General features: G+C 43.9%; 2 protein-coding genes, 1 long non-coding RNA gene and 1 other non-coding gene across 5 annotated transcripts in view; 2 read left to right on the forward strand and 2 right to left on the reverse strand.

Moving 5' to 3' along the window:
• Positions 1–11,187, reverse strand: part of LOC106606681 (serine/threonine-protein kinase/endoribonuclease IRE1) — a 36,711-nt gene extending 25,524 nt beyond the window's left edge. Inside the window, exons 1-4 of the mRNA XM_082976399.1 lie at positions 10,878–11,187; positions 4,004–4,124; positions 510–543; positions 84–156 (exon numbers count right to left, since the gene is read on the reverse strand). Of these exons, the coding sequence (XP_082832525.1) occupies positions 84–156; positions 510–543; positions 4,004–4,124; positions 10,878–10,955 (306 nt within the window). The 5' untranslated portion in view covers positions 10,956–11,187. The remainder of the gene's footprint in view (positions 1–83; positions 157–509; positions 544–4,003; positions 4,125–10,877) is intronic.
• Positions 11,188–11,270: 83 nt separating this feature from the next.
• On the forward strand, positions 11,271–12,627 carry LOC106606515 (uncharacterized). The gene is made up of 4 exons (XR_001329073.3): positions 11,271–11,516; positions 11,603–11,718; positions 11,908–12,036; positions 12,222–12,627. It is a non-coding gene; the product is annotated as an uncharacterized LOC106606515 (long non-coding RNA).
• LOC123743616 (small nucleolar RNA SNORA50) lies at positions 12,377–12,518 on the forward strand. The gene has a single exon (XR_006770472.1). It is a non-coding gene; the product is annotated as a small nucleolar RNA SNORA50 (small nucleolar RNA).
• Positions 12,628–12,647: 20 nt separating the features above from the next.
• The window catches only part of tex2 (testis expressed 2), a 44,418-nt gene continuing 37,871 nt past the window's right edge, over positions 12,648–19,194 (reverse strand). Inside the window, exons 10-13 of one of the 2 annotated variants that reach the window (XM_045720000.2) lie at positions 17,451–17,558; positions 16,770–16,979; positions 16,226–16,346; positions 12,648–15,699 (exon numbers count right to left, since the gene is read on the reverse strand). In XM_045720000.2, coding sequence (XP_045575956.2) covers positions 15,544–15,699; positions 16,226–16,346; positions 16,770–16,979; positions 17,451–17,558 — 595 coding nt within the window. In that variant the 3' untranslated portion in view covers positions 12,648–15,543. Of the gene's footprint in view, positions 15,700–16,225; positions 16,347–16,769; positions 16,980–17,450; positions 17,565–19,194 lie in introns of both variants that reach the window. The other variant, XM_045719999.2, reaches the window with a different exon arrangement.

A 19,194-nucleotide genomic window follows, 5' to 3' on the forward strand; every position in this document is an offset into this window, starting at 1 on the left:
TTAGTGTAATAAGAGGGTTCAGTGGTTCCTCTAGTGATGGTGACCCTGTTGGTCTAATAAGGGGGTTCAGTGGTTCCTCTTACAGTCAGTCCCTCGTTGTTCTTCCCTCCTAGAGAGTACAGGCTGCCATCATTAGGGTCAGGCAGAAAAGCTGGCCTACGGCGAGAGAGAGAGAGAGATGGGGTAGAGAATGTTAACACTCCGACAGATCATACATACTTCAAGGTGAAGTGTGTTGTGACACCTGTGCACTATAGGCCTAAATAAAGTTGGATTTGATTGTTGCATAGGGCTTACACATTTTCAGATCAGTCATCAATGAACCCGGTTGTATTTTGAATAGAGTACTGTCTTATTGCTCAAGCAGAACAGGACAAAACACAGTTATGCATGCTCAGCACATTGTGTTAATATCCTGTTGCACTCAATACACTACGACACCCAAACTGACAGACTCGCACACAAAAACTGACAAACACACACACACACACACACTTTAGGATACTTACTCTGCCACATGCGTTGGAACCTGCAGAACAGGATCTGTCCACAGAAGAAAATGGAAGAAAATGTGCCTTTCAGTCATCAGTGCCATGAATAGTACACTACAAATGATGACAGTACTGGTTGATCAAGAATCAGCAGCATGTATACAGTACACAATATGAACCACTACACTGCTGTCTTTCCTGTTTGAATATAAACCCCATAGTTCTTCAGTCCATAAACAATTACTCCCAAACACAGAATTAACTCAGGTTTACTGAAAACGTTAAGGTCAGGGACCTTTCACTCTCTGATCTTGAGAAAGGAAAAATTAAGGATCCAGCTTTAATATCTCAAATATTTTTAATTGTGCTCCTAAATTAATCTTTGTGCACCTATATTTTTTCAACTTACGCCACACATGCTCCTTGTAAAAATGGTCAGCATAGACCCCTGCATTGTTGGTCTCAGGTTAAGCGGCTCCTAAAACTGCACTTGTCCTAACTGATAAGAGGCCAACGCCCCTTATTTATCTAATGACAACAGTATAGCCTAAATAAACAGTGGCCAGTAGCCCACAGGGGACACATTAATACTCACTGTAAAGACCCAGGTCGTATTCTGAACTTCGCAGCTAGAAATGTATTGTATAGAGCGGACATGATTCCCTATTCTACATGATAGAGAAGCAGGTCTGTTCTACAGCATATATTACTATCTGAATGTCCTGTAATGTCGCACCCCACTGAATGTGATACAGCACCCAGGCCACCCTGCCAAACGGGCACACACAGGGAGCAGGGCGTGATGACATTACTACTAGACAAACACACACAGTGGCAGCGGAGTCCACGAGGTCAGCCAGATGGAACCTCTGCTCTGACTGGCAGAGGTCTGTGCTGGGTGGTTTACCTGGAACTGCGTTTACACAGGTAGCCCAATTGTGATCTTTTTTTTTAATTTATTTATTTTTATTAATTGGTCTTTTGACCAGTCATATCAGCTTTGAAAAAGTTCTGATGTGAGAAGAACAATTAGTGGGAAGAAGGGGGAAAAAAATCTGAATTGGGCTGCTTGTGTATTTGGATGGCTGTATTACCAAGGAATATTCAGTAGGGAACAACACTCAGAACATCGTAGATGGAACATCAAAGCCCACCCATGGAAATACTAGGGTATACAAATGATTATGATCGTGACTGGTGGTGATGACGACATCTTTTACGGATGACCATGCTGGAGATATATATATTTTTTAGTAGAACGTTTTCTCCATTTGTAACAATAGAGCCGTGTTCTGACCTCAATGTTCTTTCCCTTCACTGAATATGCACCTCACCTGATAGCATAACTGTTTGGGAGGACACACTGACTATTAATGTGTGTGTTGTCGTATGAAAGAGTATACTTGGCCGGTGTGTCATAAATGTCACTGGTAGGTGCAGCAGGGTCAAGACAGTGATGCGTCGTTTTATCCACGCCTAGCATTTATCCTAGCAACATTCAAAGCCGCGCTGATTGGTCAGAGTTCAGTTGTTCCTGCGTTTTAAAAGAACAAATGCTACAGACAGAATCGCCACCAAAACATTGCCATCCATACTTTGCATTACCCCCGAATTTGGATATGAAGTTGCATTTAACTATGTAGCTTTTTAGTTAGTGACTGCAACCAGCCTGATTGACCAGATGGATAGCATTGACGTCATGGATAGTTTAATTGTTTTTGGAGATAAGAAAGCTGTGAAGTGTGTTATCGCTAGCTTACATCGCCGATTGGGCTGAAGCTGTCTAGTAGTGCGTTGAAGTGTTTACAAAATGACTATTGAGCTACTTAGCTACATGACATTTGTGCTAGTAGGCAACTAAAATAGATGCTAGCTCCATTAATTTACTGACAATAATGTAATGTTAGCCATCTACAGTCACTTGTTGCTCGCCTTTAGCTTAGCTAATTTCAAAACGAGGCCGCATCTCCCGCGGTTCATAGCATGGCAGGCACGAGCAAACTACGAACTTCCGCGCATTTACGTAATCAGTATCTCCGAACTCTGACCAATCAGCACGGCTTTGAATGTTGCTAGGTTACTTGTGGGCGTGGTTTCGCCCCATAAAAAGGACACACCAGGGATGGGACTCATGCCAACCCTGGGTTGGGTCTACCTGCTGGGCCTGAGTGACAGGTTCCCTCCAGGCTCCTTCTGTGGGCATTAGTCAGTTAGGCCTCAGGGAAGACCTGCCTACCTCCTGGATGTGGGCTTTAGTTAGTTAGGGAAGACCTGCCTACCTCCTGGATGTGGGCTTTAGTTAGTTAGGGAAGACCTGCCTACCTCCTGGATGTGGGCTTTAGTTAGTTAGGCCTCAGGGAAGACAGCAGATGTTTGAGAAAGGCGACCTGGTGCTATCCCTGTCCATGTTCATATTAAAAGGGCATTTTGAGTAAACACAGGGCTCAGATGGGACCGATTCCATATTCTCATGTTTATTAATGATGTTCTACGGTATCAGGTGTGACTCGCTGGTTTGACATGAAAGGTCAACCATTTGTGATCCACTGTTTCCCTGTTATTCAGCCCATCTGATACGGTTTGCATTTGTTGTTCACCTTGAATCCGAAATGGTAACGTTATTAGCCTAGCTACATGACTTCTAGTAAATGGACCCTGCATTAGTATGCTAATCATACCAATGCTCATTCTGACCATTTAATCTCAGACAGGATGTTTAGATAATATTTTTTTTTTTTTAAAAACACTTTCATAAGTACAGCCTTTCTTGCAAGTTCTTTTCCAACAACGCAGTAATCATTATCAGTAGTACTATAAAATAAAAGTTGAACAAAAACAAGAGAAATATAAATACAGCAGAGCAGTTCACCCCTGCCTATTATGGCTGACCACGATTAAAAGCTATATCTGTTCCACTCTCTCCAGGTTAATGATTACCAGGTTAGCATGTGTGAGCAAAGCATTCACTGCATTTACTCATGCGCCGGGAGAGCAGAAAATACAGTGAAAACACCCACCATTATCTAAACCCAGAAATACCATTTACACAGTGAAAATGTATCTGTCAATCCATCCCTTTATGAGGTAGGCCTGAGAATAACACAGCTACTGTAGTTTATGATTGACAGCCTACTCCCACGCTCACTTGAGCAGTGTTGATTTCTCTAACCATTCAGTACCTCAATAGCTGTAATTACAGTATTAGTACATGCAATGATACGCAGCGGAGTTAAAAAAGTAGGCCGACACGTGCATTCCTCCCCACTGCCTCGTACACTGTGTGATTAGTTCTCAAAATAATGTTTCTGCTCTGAATCTGGTTTCCACCATTCAACAAAAGACGAAGCACAGAACTGGTCTTCACTTTCACAAACTAAAGGGTCTCAATTGTGATCCTTGTGGAACAACAATGGCGCTTTGTTTCGCAGGTGTAACCCAAACAGCACCTAAAGATTGATAGAGACACAAACAAAAGGTGCTAGTGAATTACTCAGGACTCTCTTCTTCCTTACCTTCTTTCAGCGTCCATTTGATAGAGCCTGATTTCTTGCTGACGGCGTGTAGGTTTCCATCCAGGGTGGACACAAAGAGCAGGCTGTCGGGGAGGGAGACGGTGCTGGCGCGGCAGAAACTCTGCAAGACAGAACACAAAATACTGTTAAAGCACATCTATAGGGGAACAGAAGATAGTCTTCTTAAGTGGTATTCAACATAAGCCAAGGGCCTAATCTTAGTATTCACCTCTTTCAAAAAGAGTTTCATCTACAGCCAATGCAAGTACATTCTGTCGACCGAAGAGCTCTGGCCATATCAGCCCTGTTATGACCATGGCCTCTATGGCTAGACACTATAATAATGGAAACTATAGCCATATCAGAGCCAAGGCCACATGTGTGCCGTTGTATTGTATACGTGACGAATGGTTGCTACTAATTAAACGGTGGTATTATTGAACACTGATTCATAATCAGTTTGATCATACCTAACTAACTATAAAATAGTCTACACTACATAGGAATACAGGCAATGTGCTGCCATAACAGAGAACCTCCAGCAGTTTATAAGGCCCCAGAGGAATGCCAATACTGAGAAGGACTGTTTTCCTCATTAACTGAATACATATCCTGAATACTACCACTAGAATGGGGGGGGGGCTGCAGGGAAGCCGAGGGTTAACTGCTGCCCCATATCGCCAAACATTACCCCCTCCTCAAACTGGCTGTGTAAAACACTTAGGAGCAGATGAGGGGTTAGGTCTCGCTAGCTACCTGCCTGAGGGGGAGTTACGGCTTCAGTTCGGCTTCAGTTCGTCTGTGCTCTCATAGTCCCTAACAAGACCTTCGCTTGAAAAATTAGAAAAGGATCAATAGTACTATCTGACCATCTTGAGACGCCAAGTCAGAATTAATCTAAAAGATTACTCATGAAATCTGTCATACATTTAAAAAAATTCCAAGGAGATCTTAGTCGCGCAATTTTGCACCTAATTAAGATAGCTGTTTGGTGCAGTATTTAGAGAGTGAACATTTTTTGCATAAATTGTCTCAAACGCTTAATTGAAGAATCCTTACTGTCGACCAATCACAGAGGAAGGGGCATAGACTTCTGCTTGCCTCTTTTTCCCCCCCATGTGCACAGCTGATGAACTGTTCCAAACTGTTTCGGGTGGGAAGCATGCAGACGCCTTTAGCCGAAAAGGCCAAGTTATGCTTGATCCGAAAAATGTGGTCGGAGGCTTTGTATGGAGGGTGTGACTGCATTGCGGAGCCTCTCGAGGCACGCAGAGGCCAAATCAAGCTCTGTACCTCATCGCCGTGTGCCTCATTTGTTATTTATTTTAACAATGCAGAGGGCTCTGTATAGCTCCGCATTGACATGATTGGTTGACAGTAGGTTGGGGCGGTACGTCCTATATAAAACAAACTCACTCCCTTGACAACTTTCTTCACAATAGCTCTGCTCCGCTAAGCACAATAAGCATGAAAGCTCTGAAGACTGGAGGCTGCTTTGCAGTAAATGCTGTATGGCCACTTCAGACGTCAGATTGATCATGCAGAGCCTTTAATTTAAGACAGTTGTTTTCAAAAGGGAGTCTGTGATAAGAGTGGGGAGGAAGGCTAGGTAAGGGTCTGGGGGTCAGGACTGGGAGACTGAAGAGTGGGGAGGAAGGCTAGGTAAGGGTCTGGGGGTCAGGACTGGGAGACTGAAGAGTGGGGAGGAAGGCTAGGTAAGGGTCTGGGGGTCAGGACTGGGAGACTGAAGAGTGGGGAGGAAGGCTAGGTAAGGGTCTGGGGGTCAGGACTGGGAGACTGAAGAGTGGGGAGGAAGGCTAGGTAAGGGTCTGGGGGTCAGGACTGGGAGACTGAAGAGTGGGGAGGAAGGCTAGGTAAGGGTCTGGGGGTCAGGACTGGGAGACTGAAGAGTGGGGAGGAAGGCTAGGTAAGGGTCTGGGGGTCAGGACTGGGAGACTGAAGAGTGGGGAGGAAGGCTAGGTAAGGGTCTGGGGGTCAGGACTGGGAGACTGAAGAGTGGGGAGGAAGGCTAGGTAAGGGTCTGGGGGTCAGGACTGGGAGACTGAAGAGTGGGGAGGAAGGCTAGGTAAGGGTCTGGGGGTCAGGACTGGGAGACTGAAGAGTGGGGAGGAAGGCTAGGTAAGGGTCTGGGGGTCAGGACTGGGAGACTGAAGAGTGGGGAGGAAGGCTAGGTAAGGGTCTGGGGGTCAGGACTGGGAGACTGAAGAGTGCAGCTAGTGCACAAAGGCTGTGAGGAGGAACACGTGTGCCAAGATTCAAGAACTTCTGCAAAAGAGCCACGCTGCTGTCTGCAGAATCACCAATATCACAATTTTGGCTCCCGAGTGGAGCGGCGGTCTAAGGCACTGCATCTCAGTGCAACAGGTGTCATTACAGACCCTGGTTCGATTCTAGGCTGTATCACAACTGGCCGTGTTAGGGAGTCCCATAGGGCGGCGCACAATTTGCCCAGTGTCGTCCGGGGTAGGCAGTCATTGTAAATAATTATTTGTTCTTATCTGACTTGCCTAGTTAAATAAAAGGTTACTTAAAAAAATATTGGGCTGATAAAGCAAGCATGGTCAGCTTGCTTTACTGTGAAACTCAGGGAGAAATGCGTTTCACAGTCACCGCACAGACGAAGAGGGCTGAGATGGACATGTGAATGTGTTTCTCTCCAGTCCTTCTCATATCGCTCTCTCTGGGAGAGGGACACAAGCCCACATGGGCAGACCTTGACTGGGTTCAGTAGCACAACATGGACAGCAATTTTGGAGAGAGGGAATGAAAAACCAAAGAAAGAGAAATATATGCAGGCGTAAGTGGGTGTATGCCGCGCCTGAATCACTGACCACACTAAGCTCTGACAGAGGCCCGGTCAAGCCAAGGGGGTGTTTCTCTCCTTGGAAGTCTCTGTGGTCAGTGAGTGCAAGGGATCATTTAAAAAAAAAAACATCACACTGATATGCGATCCGTAGTCTTCATTTTGATTTTGGCACAGGAAGAGGCCGGGTGGGGGTGTCTGTACTGTAGAGTGCTCTGGCTGCTCAAGGGTTTTGACTAGATGGGATACAGTTTTTGTAAGATTTTACCTTTCCCTAGCAGGTTAGGAGAACTTATGCAGCAGGTTAGGATAATTAACGTAGCAGGTTAAGGTTAGGAAGGGTTAGGGATAGCTAAAATACACCAAAAAAATTTAAAACATTTTGACATTCATTTCACAAAAGCTATACATCTCTTATAGCCATGACCCAGCTAAAGGAGGCAGCTAGGGCCAGAGGGATTTTAATACCGTGCCTGACTTCTGTGTACCAACCTACTCCACTAACCCCACCCCCACTCCTCCAGCCGAAACAAAATTAGGACAGTAGAACATAGAATTGAATGTGTTAATTCAATGGGATGAAACATCCCCTCCAAAGGGCCCTCAGGATAGTATAACTAGCCCGTGCTGTTTCTGTTAAAGGCAGATCACTGATCTATAATTACTCGAGGCCCTACCCAGCACTCACACTTACAAGGGAGAACTAGGCCTAAGTGCTGTTAGGCCAGACACCAATGTGGCCCCCCCACCACAACCAGCGAGCCAGGGCCTGAGGAGCACATGGCATCCAGAACAAACAGAGTACACTTCAGTGAATCACCCCTGGCCTTTATGAATCAGACAGCCTTGTTATGTCGTCTTCCTCCCAGCCGTCTAGTCTCCGAAATGGACCAGACCAAACACACTCGGCCTGCTGGAGTAATGAAAGAAAACCAAGGTTACTGTATAAAGCTAGGCCTATCTGATGAAATCAAAGCAATAATAACCGAACCACTTCACTTAGGTGCTGTTTGCTAGCTACAGCTAATTTATTTAGCAGTTTATCTTAAAATGGATTTGGTAAAAAAAGGAAACGTGTGTGTTCCTGGGTTTGTTTGTTCAGTTAACCCTGCTGTAATCTTACAGTCTACACACCAGAGAGAGCTTGTGTCAATAGTGGACAGCTGTGGTTGTTCCCACTGGCTTATCACCTCATAAGAACTGTACCAGGAACAGTAAAACAATAACCATCAATGTCGATTTGTTATTATTCATCCACACAAACATCCAGCCTGCTCTCAGTTTCAAAATCAACATCTCTGGAACATATGTCGGACGGTTGGAGTTTGTGAGAAGCAGCACTCTGTTCGAAACAACGTTTAACACCGTCAGGCCTAAAAGTACATCCTTGGAACATCTGTCCGCGGTTGTTAGGCTATACGGTATGATTGATAGTATAGGGGAGTTCAGTTCTATACGGGTCTATATCTGGGAGCGGGAGTAGAGAGAAGGGGTCATTGGAGCAGGCCCCGTTTGGTTTACATGTCCTAATGCTTTTTACCAGGGAAAGAAGTCAGACATTGCGTAACACTGCTAGGGTTACATAATGTACTCGAACTTGGCGAAACAATTCTTGGCAGGTTCCGAGCTTTCACTCTGCCTCTCTCCCTCTGCAGAGGCCATGTTCCATTAGAGAGACAGAATGAACATGCCTAAGAGTTCTCGTGCAGTGGTATCAGGAACATGTGATTGGCAGGTTTCCCACCGTTAGTCAATAGGAATCAAAGCCTTCCAGGGAAGAGGGAACACAAAAGAGAGGAAAACAAGTACTTTTTCAGTGTAATGTAATGCTACTGATGCTTAGAGCTAAAGGTCTCACTGGTAGAGACAGGTGAGAAAGTGTTATTTTTTTTAACATTGCATCTAGACTTAAATGTGTTCAAATGTGATACAAAGTAGGGACCAGATGTATGCTAGTTCTCCACCACTACTACTGGAATCACTAAGTGAGGCACTAGCCTACAGAATTCACAGGCCTAATCAAAAAGAGAGTGAAAAACATTGACACTAGATGCACCCTCCAGAAGGGACATGGAGAACAGAAACCGGACACGGTACAAGCTGCTTCAGAAATACTTAGTGGAACTGAATGTAGAAATGACCTTCCAACCCAAATCCGCAGGATCCCTGTTAACTGACCTACTATATCAGAACAGACCATTGCCTTGAAGAGGTGTTATTGATAGCAACTTTTACAATTTGTACAAGGTAATTAATGCTTGACTCTATCAAGTGCTTTATCAACCTTGCCTCCATTAATTCACCTTCAATGGAACATTTCCAAAACAGTCGGAATGTTTCCTTCCATTTGTAGATTTGCTGTAGCGCTCACAGTTTGTGTGCAGGCATGAATTAAGACAGGAACTGATGACGCTCATTATCATTTCACTTCTGGTGACCACAGATCAAAATCTAAGAGGAAATGTTTTTTGAGAAGGTGAAGAAATTAAACTGACATGGTGTACAAATGGCCATGCATGACCAGGTTATGTATATTTTGTGTTGAACCTGCGTGTCCCATCTTGAGCATCTTGCCCTCAACACCACCTTGCATTAAATTTCACTGTGGTTGAATTTTAATTGTCTACTTGTTTTGCCCACATGCAATGCACACGTAGGCAGGTCGGATGGCCAGATATTAGTGTGTGCAGAGACTTAAAACATCAAGCATGTTTGTGTTGTGATTTCTCTGTGCATGGCCATTTGAGCTCCCTTCCATTCGTCAACATTCAGTGGCACAGTCTCTGCCGCAGCTGCATGTAGACCCTAATACAGCCAGAAAAGTGCCTGCACAGCCATTGGCCTTGTGATAAGATAGGACACGCACACACACACAGTCAAAAAGAGTATACACAGACTGAACTCTGTCTATACGCACATGGTAGCACGGCCTACAAGTATAGCTGGGACAATAAACCGACCACTTATCATGGACATTCTGCTGATCTCATTCATTATGATAAATAACCTATAGGGGCCTACTAGAGAAATATGAAGTTTTAAATTAAATAAGTTTGCTAATATGGGTGATTGTTGATGGGACAATTGAAAGCTACAACATACTACAAGTAGTAGTTTTAAGGGTAATAAATAAAAAACTGTGGTGCACATTAATGTTAAACTTATCATCCAATTTATTGTTATCATGACAAGTCAATTTATCATTATATGGATTTTTGTCCATATCGCCCAGCTCCACCTACACGTCTGACTGCAAGAGTGTGAGCACAACCAGAACAAGCATGCTGAATTACTAGGGCACGGAGTGTGTTAAACAAACATCCCTGCACTGCTATTCATAAAGCTGCATGTTGGATAGTGCTTCAAAATGTAACTATCACAATATTTTTATTTAAAGTTTTTTCCCAATTTAGAAAGAAACATTTAACAGAGCAATGGTCTTGCTCAAGCAACCAGTGAGGTGGTGGAACTTCACCTGATTGGTCTTTACTGACAGATTCTTTACATGGGGGTCTAAAGTCTAATCATATCAATTTAGCTAGGGTCCCTAGCCTGGCTAATGCCTTGGCTTCATCTTATGGCATGATTCGATTAGCCAACTAGTGTGACTTAATGGCTAGGTTGGTTGAATAAATTCTGTACAATACATTATCTGTAACATTACCCCTACTACAAAAACAGGAGACTAGCTAATACTACAGTAGCTACTTCAAGCAATTTTACAACATACAATATTGACCGTAGCTTAGTTGGAGTCGACACTAGTTAGCTAGGCATACAATATATAACTGGTTGTTGTTCTTAACTGACTTGCCTAGTTAAATAAAGGTAAAATAAAAAAAGATAGCCAACCAGCTAAGGATACGAGCTAGCTAGCTAATAACCATTTAGCCAAAAATATCAGCTAGTTAACTAGTGGTAAATATTAGCTAGGTAGTGCCATGCCCGTCTTTTCTTGTTAGTTAACCCCTAAACACATTAGCTAACTAGCTAGCCAATGTCAATTCCTCCCACTAAGGTTCAGTATCGTAAGTTAGGTTAGCTACTTACCATTTGAAGTGGGTCAATACTACACAGTAACGTGAAAATGCACCACAATAGGGCCCGACTGCTAACCGTCCAGTCCATTATACAGTCCAGACGGAGTAGTACGAGTTACATAGAATACAATGCGGCGATACAACCAAGTTTTAAAGAGGCATTCCCAAAGAGTTACAGTATCAAAACATTTCAGTTTGTCTGTTGCGTTGCTACTCTTCCAAGCTTCAGTAATCAAGTGTCTCTGGCTCTGTACATCTTCCTGAAATTAATATGTGGAGGTTGGATTTAGATTGCGATGTCCGAAACAGTGGAGGAGGGGGAAAATCTAGGATGTCTCTCAACCAATAAGTACACAGCTAGCTACCGGATATGCTTTGCAAGCAAGTATAAATTCGTCGGGGGTCTTCCGGTCACATTACATCAGGCAAGAGGAACATGGAGCGTATGGCTGATTACAGACGCATGGCGCAAACTGTGCAGACTAAACTCGAATTTTGTTTACCCGTATTGTTTGATAGACGCTAAAATACTATGCATTGAAAACTGTAGTGAGTGAATGTCAACTAATTCCTATTATGTAATTTGGCAATGAGGTTAGTAAAAGGCCCAGTAGCTAATGGCTACCTAGCTACTTACGACTCGTTCAAGGTAAGGTTCATTTATCGACACCTGGATTTACTTTAAACATCCTTGATGCTAAATAATTCCGTTAATGTTTTGATTCTATTCCTCAGGAAAGTCGGAGGCCATTACGAGCACCACAATCATGTGCGGAGACTGCGCACGTGGTCAGCAGCATGGTCCTCTTGAGTCCACGTTGGGACCATGGAACCCCTTGTGTTCTCTTGAGGTAGTTGCATGCAATGGCAATCCAATAATCTAGGAAAATATCCATGGTTGTATGAATGATGTTTTAACGCGTTAGACTTCTGATTGACAGTGAAGTTGACTTGTTGTTCTGACTCATAACCCAGGCATGGACATTAATGTGGTTGTCTCCTGTCTTGGTGAAGTTATATATTTTTCTTTGCCACTTCAGGGAATCGTCGAGTTAATGTGGCTTAAGTCTTGGAGCAGGTGAAGTGTAAGCCATTAACAGCGATTAACAGCGTGGCTCCTTTCCACGAAGGAACCCTGCATCATTCAGGTTTCCCTCAAAGATGTGAAGGTGAATACTGTGATCTTGACATCTGTAGTGAAATTGGGGGGGTTATGAATGATGTTTTACGCGTTAGACTTCTGATTGATGGTGAAGTTACCTTTTGTATTCTGACAACCCATTCTCAGATCAAACTGACTGTCTGCATTTGAAATAGTAGGCTTATTTGTGCCTTTTTTCCCCCGTGTATCTAGATGCAGTCATGGAACAAGTCCTGTGTCCAATGTAGTGAAAAATGAATACCATGGAGAGACTTCAACTACTACAACTCAATTTATTGAACATTATTAAATTGTCCTGTAGTGTCATTTGTAGTGGAATGTTTGGTGTTCATGTATATTGTAACTGTATGCACTGTCTTTGAACCAGCGGAGCCCTCTCCATGGCTCCGTAGGCCAAGCTACAGCTGCAAGAGCAAATCAAAGGCTTGTTATAACTGGGGTTACTTGGCATTTCATCCCAAGTTTCTCTTTTAAATGCAACTCACATCTAATCACTATTTGTCATGTGTGTATTCTGATCTTCAATCTGAATATGCTTCCTAAGGCATCCCTTCCCTCATTTTAGAGCTACAAGGAATAAACCAGTATATATTGTTAATAGGCAGATTTAATTTAAAAAAAAAAAAATGTTCTGTGTACTATTCAGTGACACTAACCTGTTGTGTGATCTGCCCACATGGGCAAATGTTCCTATAACTCAAAAGTACAAAGTCCTTATGGCCCAAACTACTACACATTAGTTTGAATTGTCTTATCTTAGCCTAGGATGATCAGCTACATGAAAGCAATGTTTTATTGATCAGAACTGTTATGACATTGCTCAACGCAACTGAAATTCCAGATTATTTTTTTCTCCCCCCATCACTGCAACGAGCGTATGAGGAAATAATCTATGACGTGGCCTCACATGCACACAATTTATCGTAAAACATTTAACCAACTAGAATTAATGGTTATTCAAACGGCACTTCTGCCTCGTACACATTGCTTTCCGGCAAACAAAACCCAAATGTCACCTGTAAAAGTTAATCTTGGCAAATGTCATGATTCTGAAAGGTTAAAAACCATCTACCCCAGTCATAGCCACGTGTTTAATATTTTTTCATATGTACATGGCATGAAGTTGGTTATTTCAAGACAGGAAATTGATAAAAGCAGTCGTATTTACTGAATGGCTCATGTTTCCATTGGCTGAGCGGTATGGCTGACGTATTACTTATGGCTGTTTGAATCGCCAGCTACAGGCATCGAAACATGTTCAGAATCTGAGTGTGTGAAAGCTGTGTCCTAAGATAGTGATACTCAACCTCTGGGCCTGTGATGTTGAAGTCCCTCCGATATGGATGTCTGACAATTCAGTAATGTAGCGCAGTGGTGCTCCAAAGAGGAAACGCATAGCTTTGCCAGTAGCTAAGCATGTCTTGTCCGACCTAGAATGGACCACAGGGAAGGAGCCTATCCTGTTTCGTGAGACTTGCTGTACAAGTTCACCCCCTGAATAAGACACCATATTTGCCAGTTGCTGGTACAAAAAAGGTTGAGAGAAACCGTTTTAAAAAGGTGGGTGTGAGTGAAAGTGCTTCTTGGCCTATAAGACAGCTAGAGACAAATGCATTTGATCTCTGCATTTTAAAACAGTTGATAGAAAATGAACTCAGGAAATATCTCCTACCACTACCAGAGTAGTGCCTAGATTCAATCAGATCAAGCCTTTACTGGCGATAGACGACACCCGCAAAGCAAATGTTTTGGAGGTGTAACTGCGTTGAAACAAATCAGTGAGCAGCTGCTCTTGTGATCATTGCCACACCGTCCCACACATTAGAAGTTCAGAATGAGAAAGTATAGTCTATATATAAATAATAACGCTCAAATTTAAAATCATTCAACAAAAAAAATAGGATTTCTATCAGCCTAATTAAGGTGTAGAAAACGCCTCACATTCCAATGTTTGAACTTGTAAACGAGGCTGTGTAACAGTGTAGGTTCCGTCCCTCTCTTCGCCCCAACGTGGGCTCGAACCAGTGACCTTTGCACACATCAACAACTGACACCCACGAAGCATCGTTACCCATCGCGCCACAAAAGCCGCGGCCCTTGCAACGCAAGGGGAACAACCACTTCAGAGCGATGGACGTCACCGATTGAAACGCTATTAGCGCGCACCACCGCTAACTAACTAGCCATTTCACATCGGTTACAGCTGCATGGGATTTCTCTTAATGCGACTCCAAACAGCCAATGGCAATGTCTGCTTTAGGTATAATTCCAGAAGCCACTTGTGTATTTGACTGCTCTAACGCAGTAACACCTCCGACACCTGCAAAACAACCGTTATGCAGATGTCTCCTAAAGCGGCTCTGATTGAATGGAGCCCTAAGTTAGCAGTTAGGGTCCTTTATATTTGACCCAGTTAGGGAACTGCCTGCTTTACATGTTAAAGGTACATTCATTAGGCCTTCTGTCTACAGTCTACACACCTCTTTTGACATCATAGCTATTGTGACTATACATAGATTTATGGTTGGTATTTGTACACCTCGTGACTTCAGAATGGCTGAGGTAATGGACAGAAGACACTGAAGGCCCTATGCGTTTGATGAAAGCTCCCAAGCTATACAGTCAGTAACTACTATATTTAGCCTTCATCTGTGACTTACCCGGGTTTCATACCCATGTCACAAGAGTGTGAGCACGCTGAGCTAAAGCCTAGACATTATCTTGAGGATCCAACACATTTTCAGGTCTCAAGCAAGGGTATTCATCCCAGGCTATTCAGTAACTACCACATGAGCCTGCCTTCTGCAGTTTGAGTTGTTTTGGGGGTAGGATGGTATTGTTGATCAATGCACAGTGGCGTTGACCTGTTTGCATAAGGAATGCCACGCGATGGATGGGGAGGGGGCGGAGAGAGGGATAGACATTGTCTCACAATGCCCATATGTGCATAAGATGATGACGCATGTGACAAATCACACACAGCCTTCTCTCTATGACCATCTACACCCATCCTTTTTTAAAGGGTTTCGGGTCTGAAACAATGGAAAAAGAAATGCAGGGCATATCATGGACTCCAATTAGTACACACACTTTTCATGTTCGTCTATGACGTTTGGTGTAGCTGCTGTACATCACAGGTAGTGTGGTTCTTCAGTTTACACTGCATGGCAATTTGTCTGACCCCACACACACTTACATTCCAAATGGTCTGTGAATCCATGACCTGTCTGATTGACACCATCCTCGGATTAATATTCCTTCAAACAAATGATGCAGTATGTCCCAGCCAAGTGAGAAGTAAGTAGGTTGTCTCTCTGTCTTCACTTCCTGGTAGAGGATCCACAGTCTGAAGTGGCTATAGGATTGGCCCACTGTCCTGAGGGGAGGACAATAAGCCCCACCAACTGCGGCGCAGGCACCAGTGGTTACCAGGATGTCAGGTCGCCTGGGCCTCCCTGTCCTATCGCCAGTGACTTATCCTTAGCAACACCCCAGAAACGGAGTCTTGATGTCTTCACATGTCAAAGAGTTCAGGCTCCGAGAGGTCTGGGTCCCTCAAGGCATCGGTCGATGTTGTCACAGTAGCCAGGTTGGCGTTAGAACGGGTGTCCATGGCAGAGTGCATGATGGGTAGCCAGAGGTCGTCCATGTTTGGCATCACAAATATTTTCTGTGAGAACAAAAACAAGAGAACTTGAGTAACTAGGAGTAAAACAGAACACACTTCAAGCTAAAGGGGTGCCAAGAATATTTATTACATTTATGATAAGCCTTTTGTCTGTGCATGTTTGACAAGAACACTAATCTTTTAGTTTATCACTTTTGAATGCATCACAAAATAGCAATTTATAGTAGTTATAAAGTATATGTTTCTGTGAAAACAACAAACAGGCCACAACACCAGTTACAGCAGTGAGCTGATGCTGTAGAAAAGGCAGATTTCGCACAAAAACCCAGGAGACTGCAGTCAATCTTATTCTGTGTGATCGGATTTGGGGTTTGTGTGGAGTCTGGAGTTAGGGGGACTTAGATCTTTCTGACCAGGAAAGACTATAGAGCCCAGAGATGTTCCCAGGCAGATCCCATGTTGAGGAAAAACTCAGTCAAAGCTCCTGGATTTCAGATCACACACTACAGTTATTACATAATCCAAGTAGAGAGCCGTTATTGCTCTACTCTCCCTGGTCTCAGCATACCTGAAACTCCTGATCCAGTTTCTTCTCGATCCAGTCAGTGACGTGGGCCAGCGTGACCTCCCTCTCACCCAGCTTGGGCCGGGCTTTCAGCTCCAAGTGGGGGGGACTCCTGAAGCCATACCTGGAGGGGGAAGGTTTCCTCTGTTAAACCCACTGGCTTACTGTATCCTAATATCCTGGGGAAGGTTTCTCTTACATCTATTGAACTAGTAAGCTACTAGTCTAGTCTTCCTTTTTATAATGCTTTAACTCATCTACTTCATTCATATGACCAGCAGAGGATATGTGGGCTAAGTGTCAACAAGCCGTATCTCTATAGCTGAATAACATGAATATTCACACTGGATATTCAATATTCAGACCTTACCCCTGGAGTGGAATGTACCAAATTCTGTCTGCGGGGGGAGGTGTTATGTATACTGTATGAGGGTGATGGGGCGTTCCATATCCTAATGGTGGGGGGAGGTGGTATGTAACTGTATGAAGGTATTGGGACGTACCATTATCCTGTCAGTGAGGGGAGGTGGGCATGGGCGGAACGTACCATATCCTGTCGGTGGGTGGGGGTGGTATGTTGACGGCCAGCATCCCGCGGCACTGCAGCACCTCCACGGTGAGCAGCAGGGGCGTGTTGGACACCTCCTCGATCTTCTTCTTGATAAACTCTGTCTCCGTGGCCTTCTGGAAGTACTTAGACTTGGCGATCTTGTCCACAAACCTCATGATCTTACTGGGCCGGTGGCCTCCGACGAAACTGTGAGGGGGGAGGAGGAGGGTGAGAAGAGGAGGAAGAAAAAGGGAGAGAAGGAGAGCGGACAAAGAGGAGATGGAGAACGACGGAGAGGAGGAGAAGGAAGGATAAGGGGAAGTGAAGGAGGTGAAAGAGGTGTCGGAAAAGGAAGAGGAGGGAGTGAGTCAGCATCATCAGATATTCATTAGTCTCTCTCCACCCACGATGCAGGGCAGTGAGTGGGTACATTCTGTCACTGGGCCGGAAAGCAGCTCCTGCCTGTATCTGTTTGTGGTACTTAGGACAATACCTTAATATATGCACGATTATTAACCTGCATAATTGACTGTGTTCTCTGTATCTCCTTCATTTTAATATTGTAACAGCTAAAATGAGCTGCAATTCACCAATTAGTGGTAGAAAGAGTCTCTGAAGTCTATAAAAACACTAATGGAAACAGAGACAGACACGGGCTGATGCTAAGGATGTTCTCACCCCTCCGCCCCCACCATGTCCATGGGGATTTCTGGGGGATCCTCTTCGTCAGACGATCCAGCACTGGAGGACTCTTCATCACTGTCTGCCAGGCAGTAGGCCCGAGGTCTGGGCCTGCACACACATAAAACACACACCAAAACATGAGAACAAAGGGGATGAGTATTAGCTTTAAGAAATGGAAGTGGAAAAGAGATGAAAATGAGTATGAACAATTGTTGTTATTAGGTAGCGGTGTTGGCAGCATTTGTGCCTAGGAAGCCCTCAGCAAATCCAGTCTGGACACAGCAGCTCGTTTCATTGTTCAAAGCTGAGGTATTGACACTCCTTCAGTCCTGAACAGGGACTAACATTTAACATTTACCCTACACTAAAGCCTAAAGGACTCCCATGTGGAACAGCATGTGAAGTAGTGTTTCTGCTCACAAGGCCATCCCCACTGTTTGCAGAGGGATTTTCTTCCCTTTTCGTCAAACCAAGTACACTCAGAAGAGCATTTGTTGAGCAGCTCAAAGACTATCATCAAATCCCCTATTAAACATTCCCAGAATGATTGATCCCTCAGAGGCCTCGGCTGGGAAATAGCCTGGTCACACTTCTGTTTGTGCTGTCTTGCTAATTCCTGTTGTCATTGGCAAGCCATAGGACAGTGGTCACCAACCGGTTGATCACGATCGACTGGTCGATCTCCAAGGCATTCCTAGTAGATCACCAAACATTTCTGTAAAAAAACCAATGATAAAGCCTTGTGTTCCTTCTTTTTCTTTTCACTGTTGGTGGTAGGTGCACTTGATTCAGCATCATTAGTTGCACCAGGAAGGCAGTGTTCCCATTGTTTTAAAGTTTCATGTGTCTGAAGGTAGAACTCCAACTACACAGCAGGCCCAAAGAGCAAATCAAGTGCATCTATAGGCCTACCACTGGCCAATCAGGTAGCTCAGATCACCGTGTCTGCACAGTTTCCTCGAGCCATAGACGGTAAAATGAAGCCTCGAATGCACAGCAAAGTTGATACTGTGAGATTTCAAAAAGTTTACGAATACAGCAAAGAGCTGATGTTTTTGTGAGTAAATTTATGTTTAAGTTGTTATTCAGCACCGTCAACACTTTAACCAATAAAATGTGCGTTCTCCCTACTTCTACTTACGCTAAAACTAGCACTGCAGCTGCATTGAAGGAGTAGCCGATAGCAGAGTGCTCCGATAAGCTTGCATTGCTATTACCAGTGTGATCATATACCTAAATGTTTTCAATATCATTTCTACATGATCTGAGAAGAACAACATTGGCAGGGCAATTCAAGCATAGCCAACATACAGTGATGATGTATTGGGCCTATAGCCTACTGCACAAACCTCATTGTTACCGAAATGTTTTTAATGGGCTTACGTTTAAGTCATGTTTAAAACAAATCTGAGCTGTAGATATCGGCTTGCATTTTGACTCAGAAAGTGATCTTGACTCAGAAAAGGTTGGTGACCACTGCCATAGAAGATGGCAAGACAGCACAAACAGATCTGGTACCAGACCACTTCCTTGCCGAGGCATTTAAAGGATCGATTGGCTTGCAGGGAAGATGATTCCATGAGACAAAAGAGGGTGAAATATGAAAAGAGAAAAAAAGAGGGATGATTTCAGTATACCAGGCAGAAAGAAATCTTTCCCAAACTCACCAGCAATAAGACACATCCACAGAGGTCAGAGGTAGAATCCAGAGAGAGAGGGAATAAAGGAAAGAAAGGAG

This window comes from Salmo salar, chromosome 06 (genome assembly GCF_965601325.2).
Source record: "Salmo salar chromosome 06, fSalSal1, whole genome shotgun sequence".
Classification (NCBI taxonomy): Eukaryota; Metazoa; Chordata; class Actinopteri; order Salmoniformes; family Salmonidae; genus Salmo; species Salmo salar.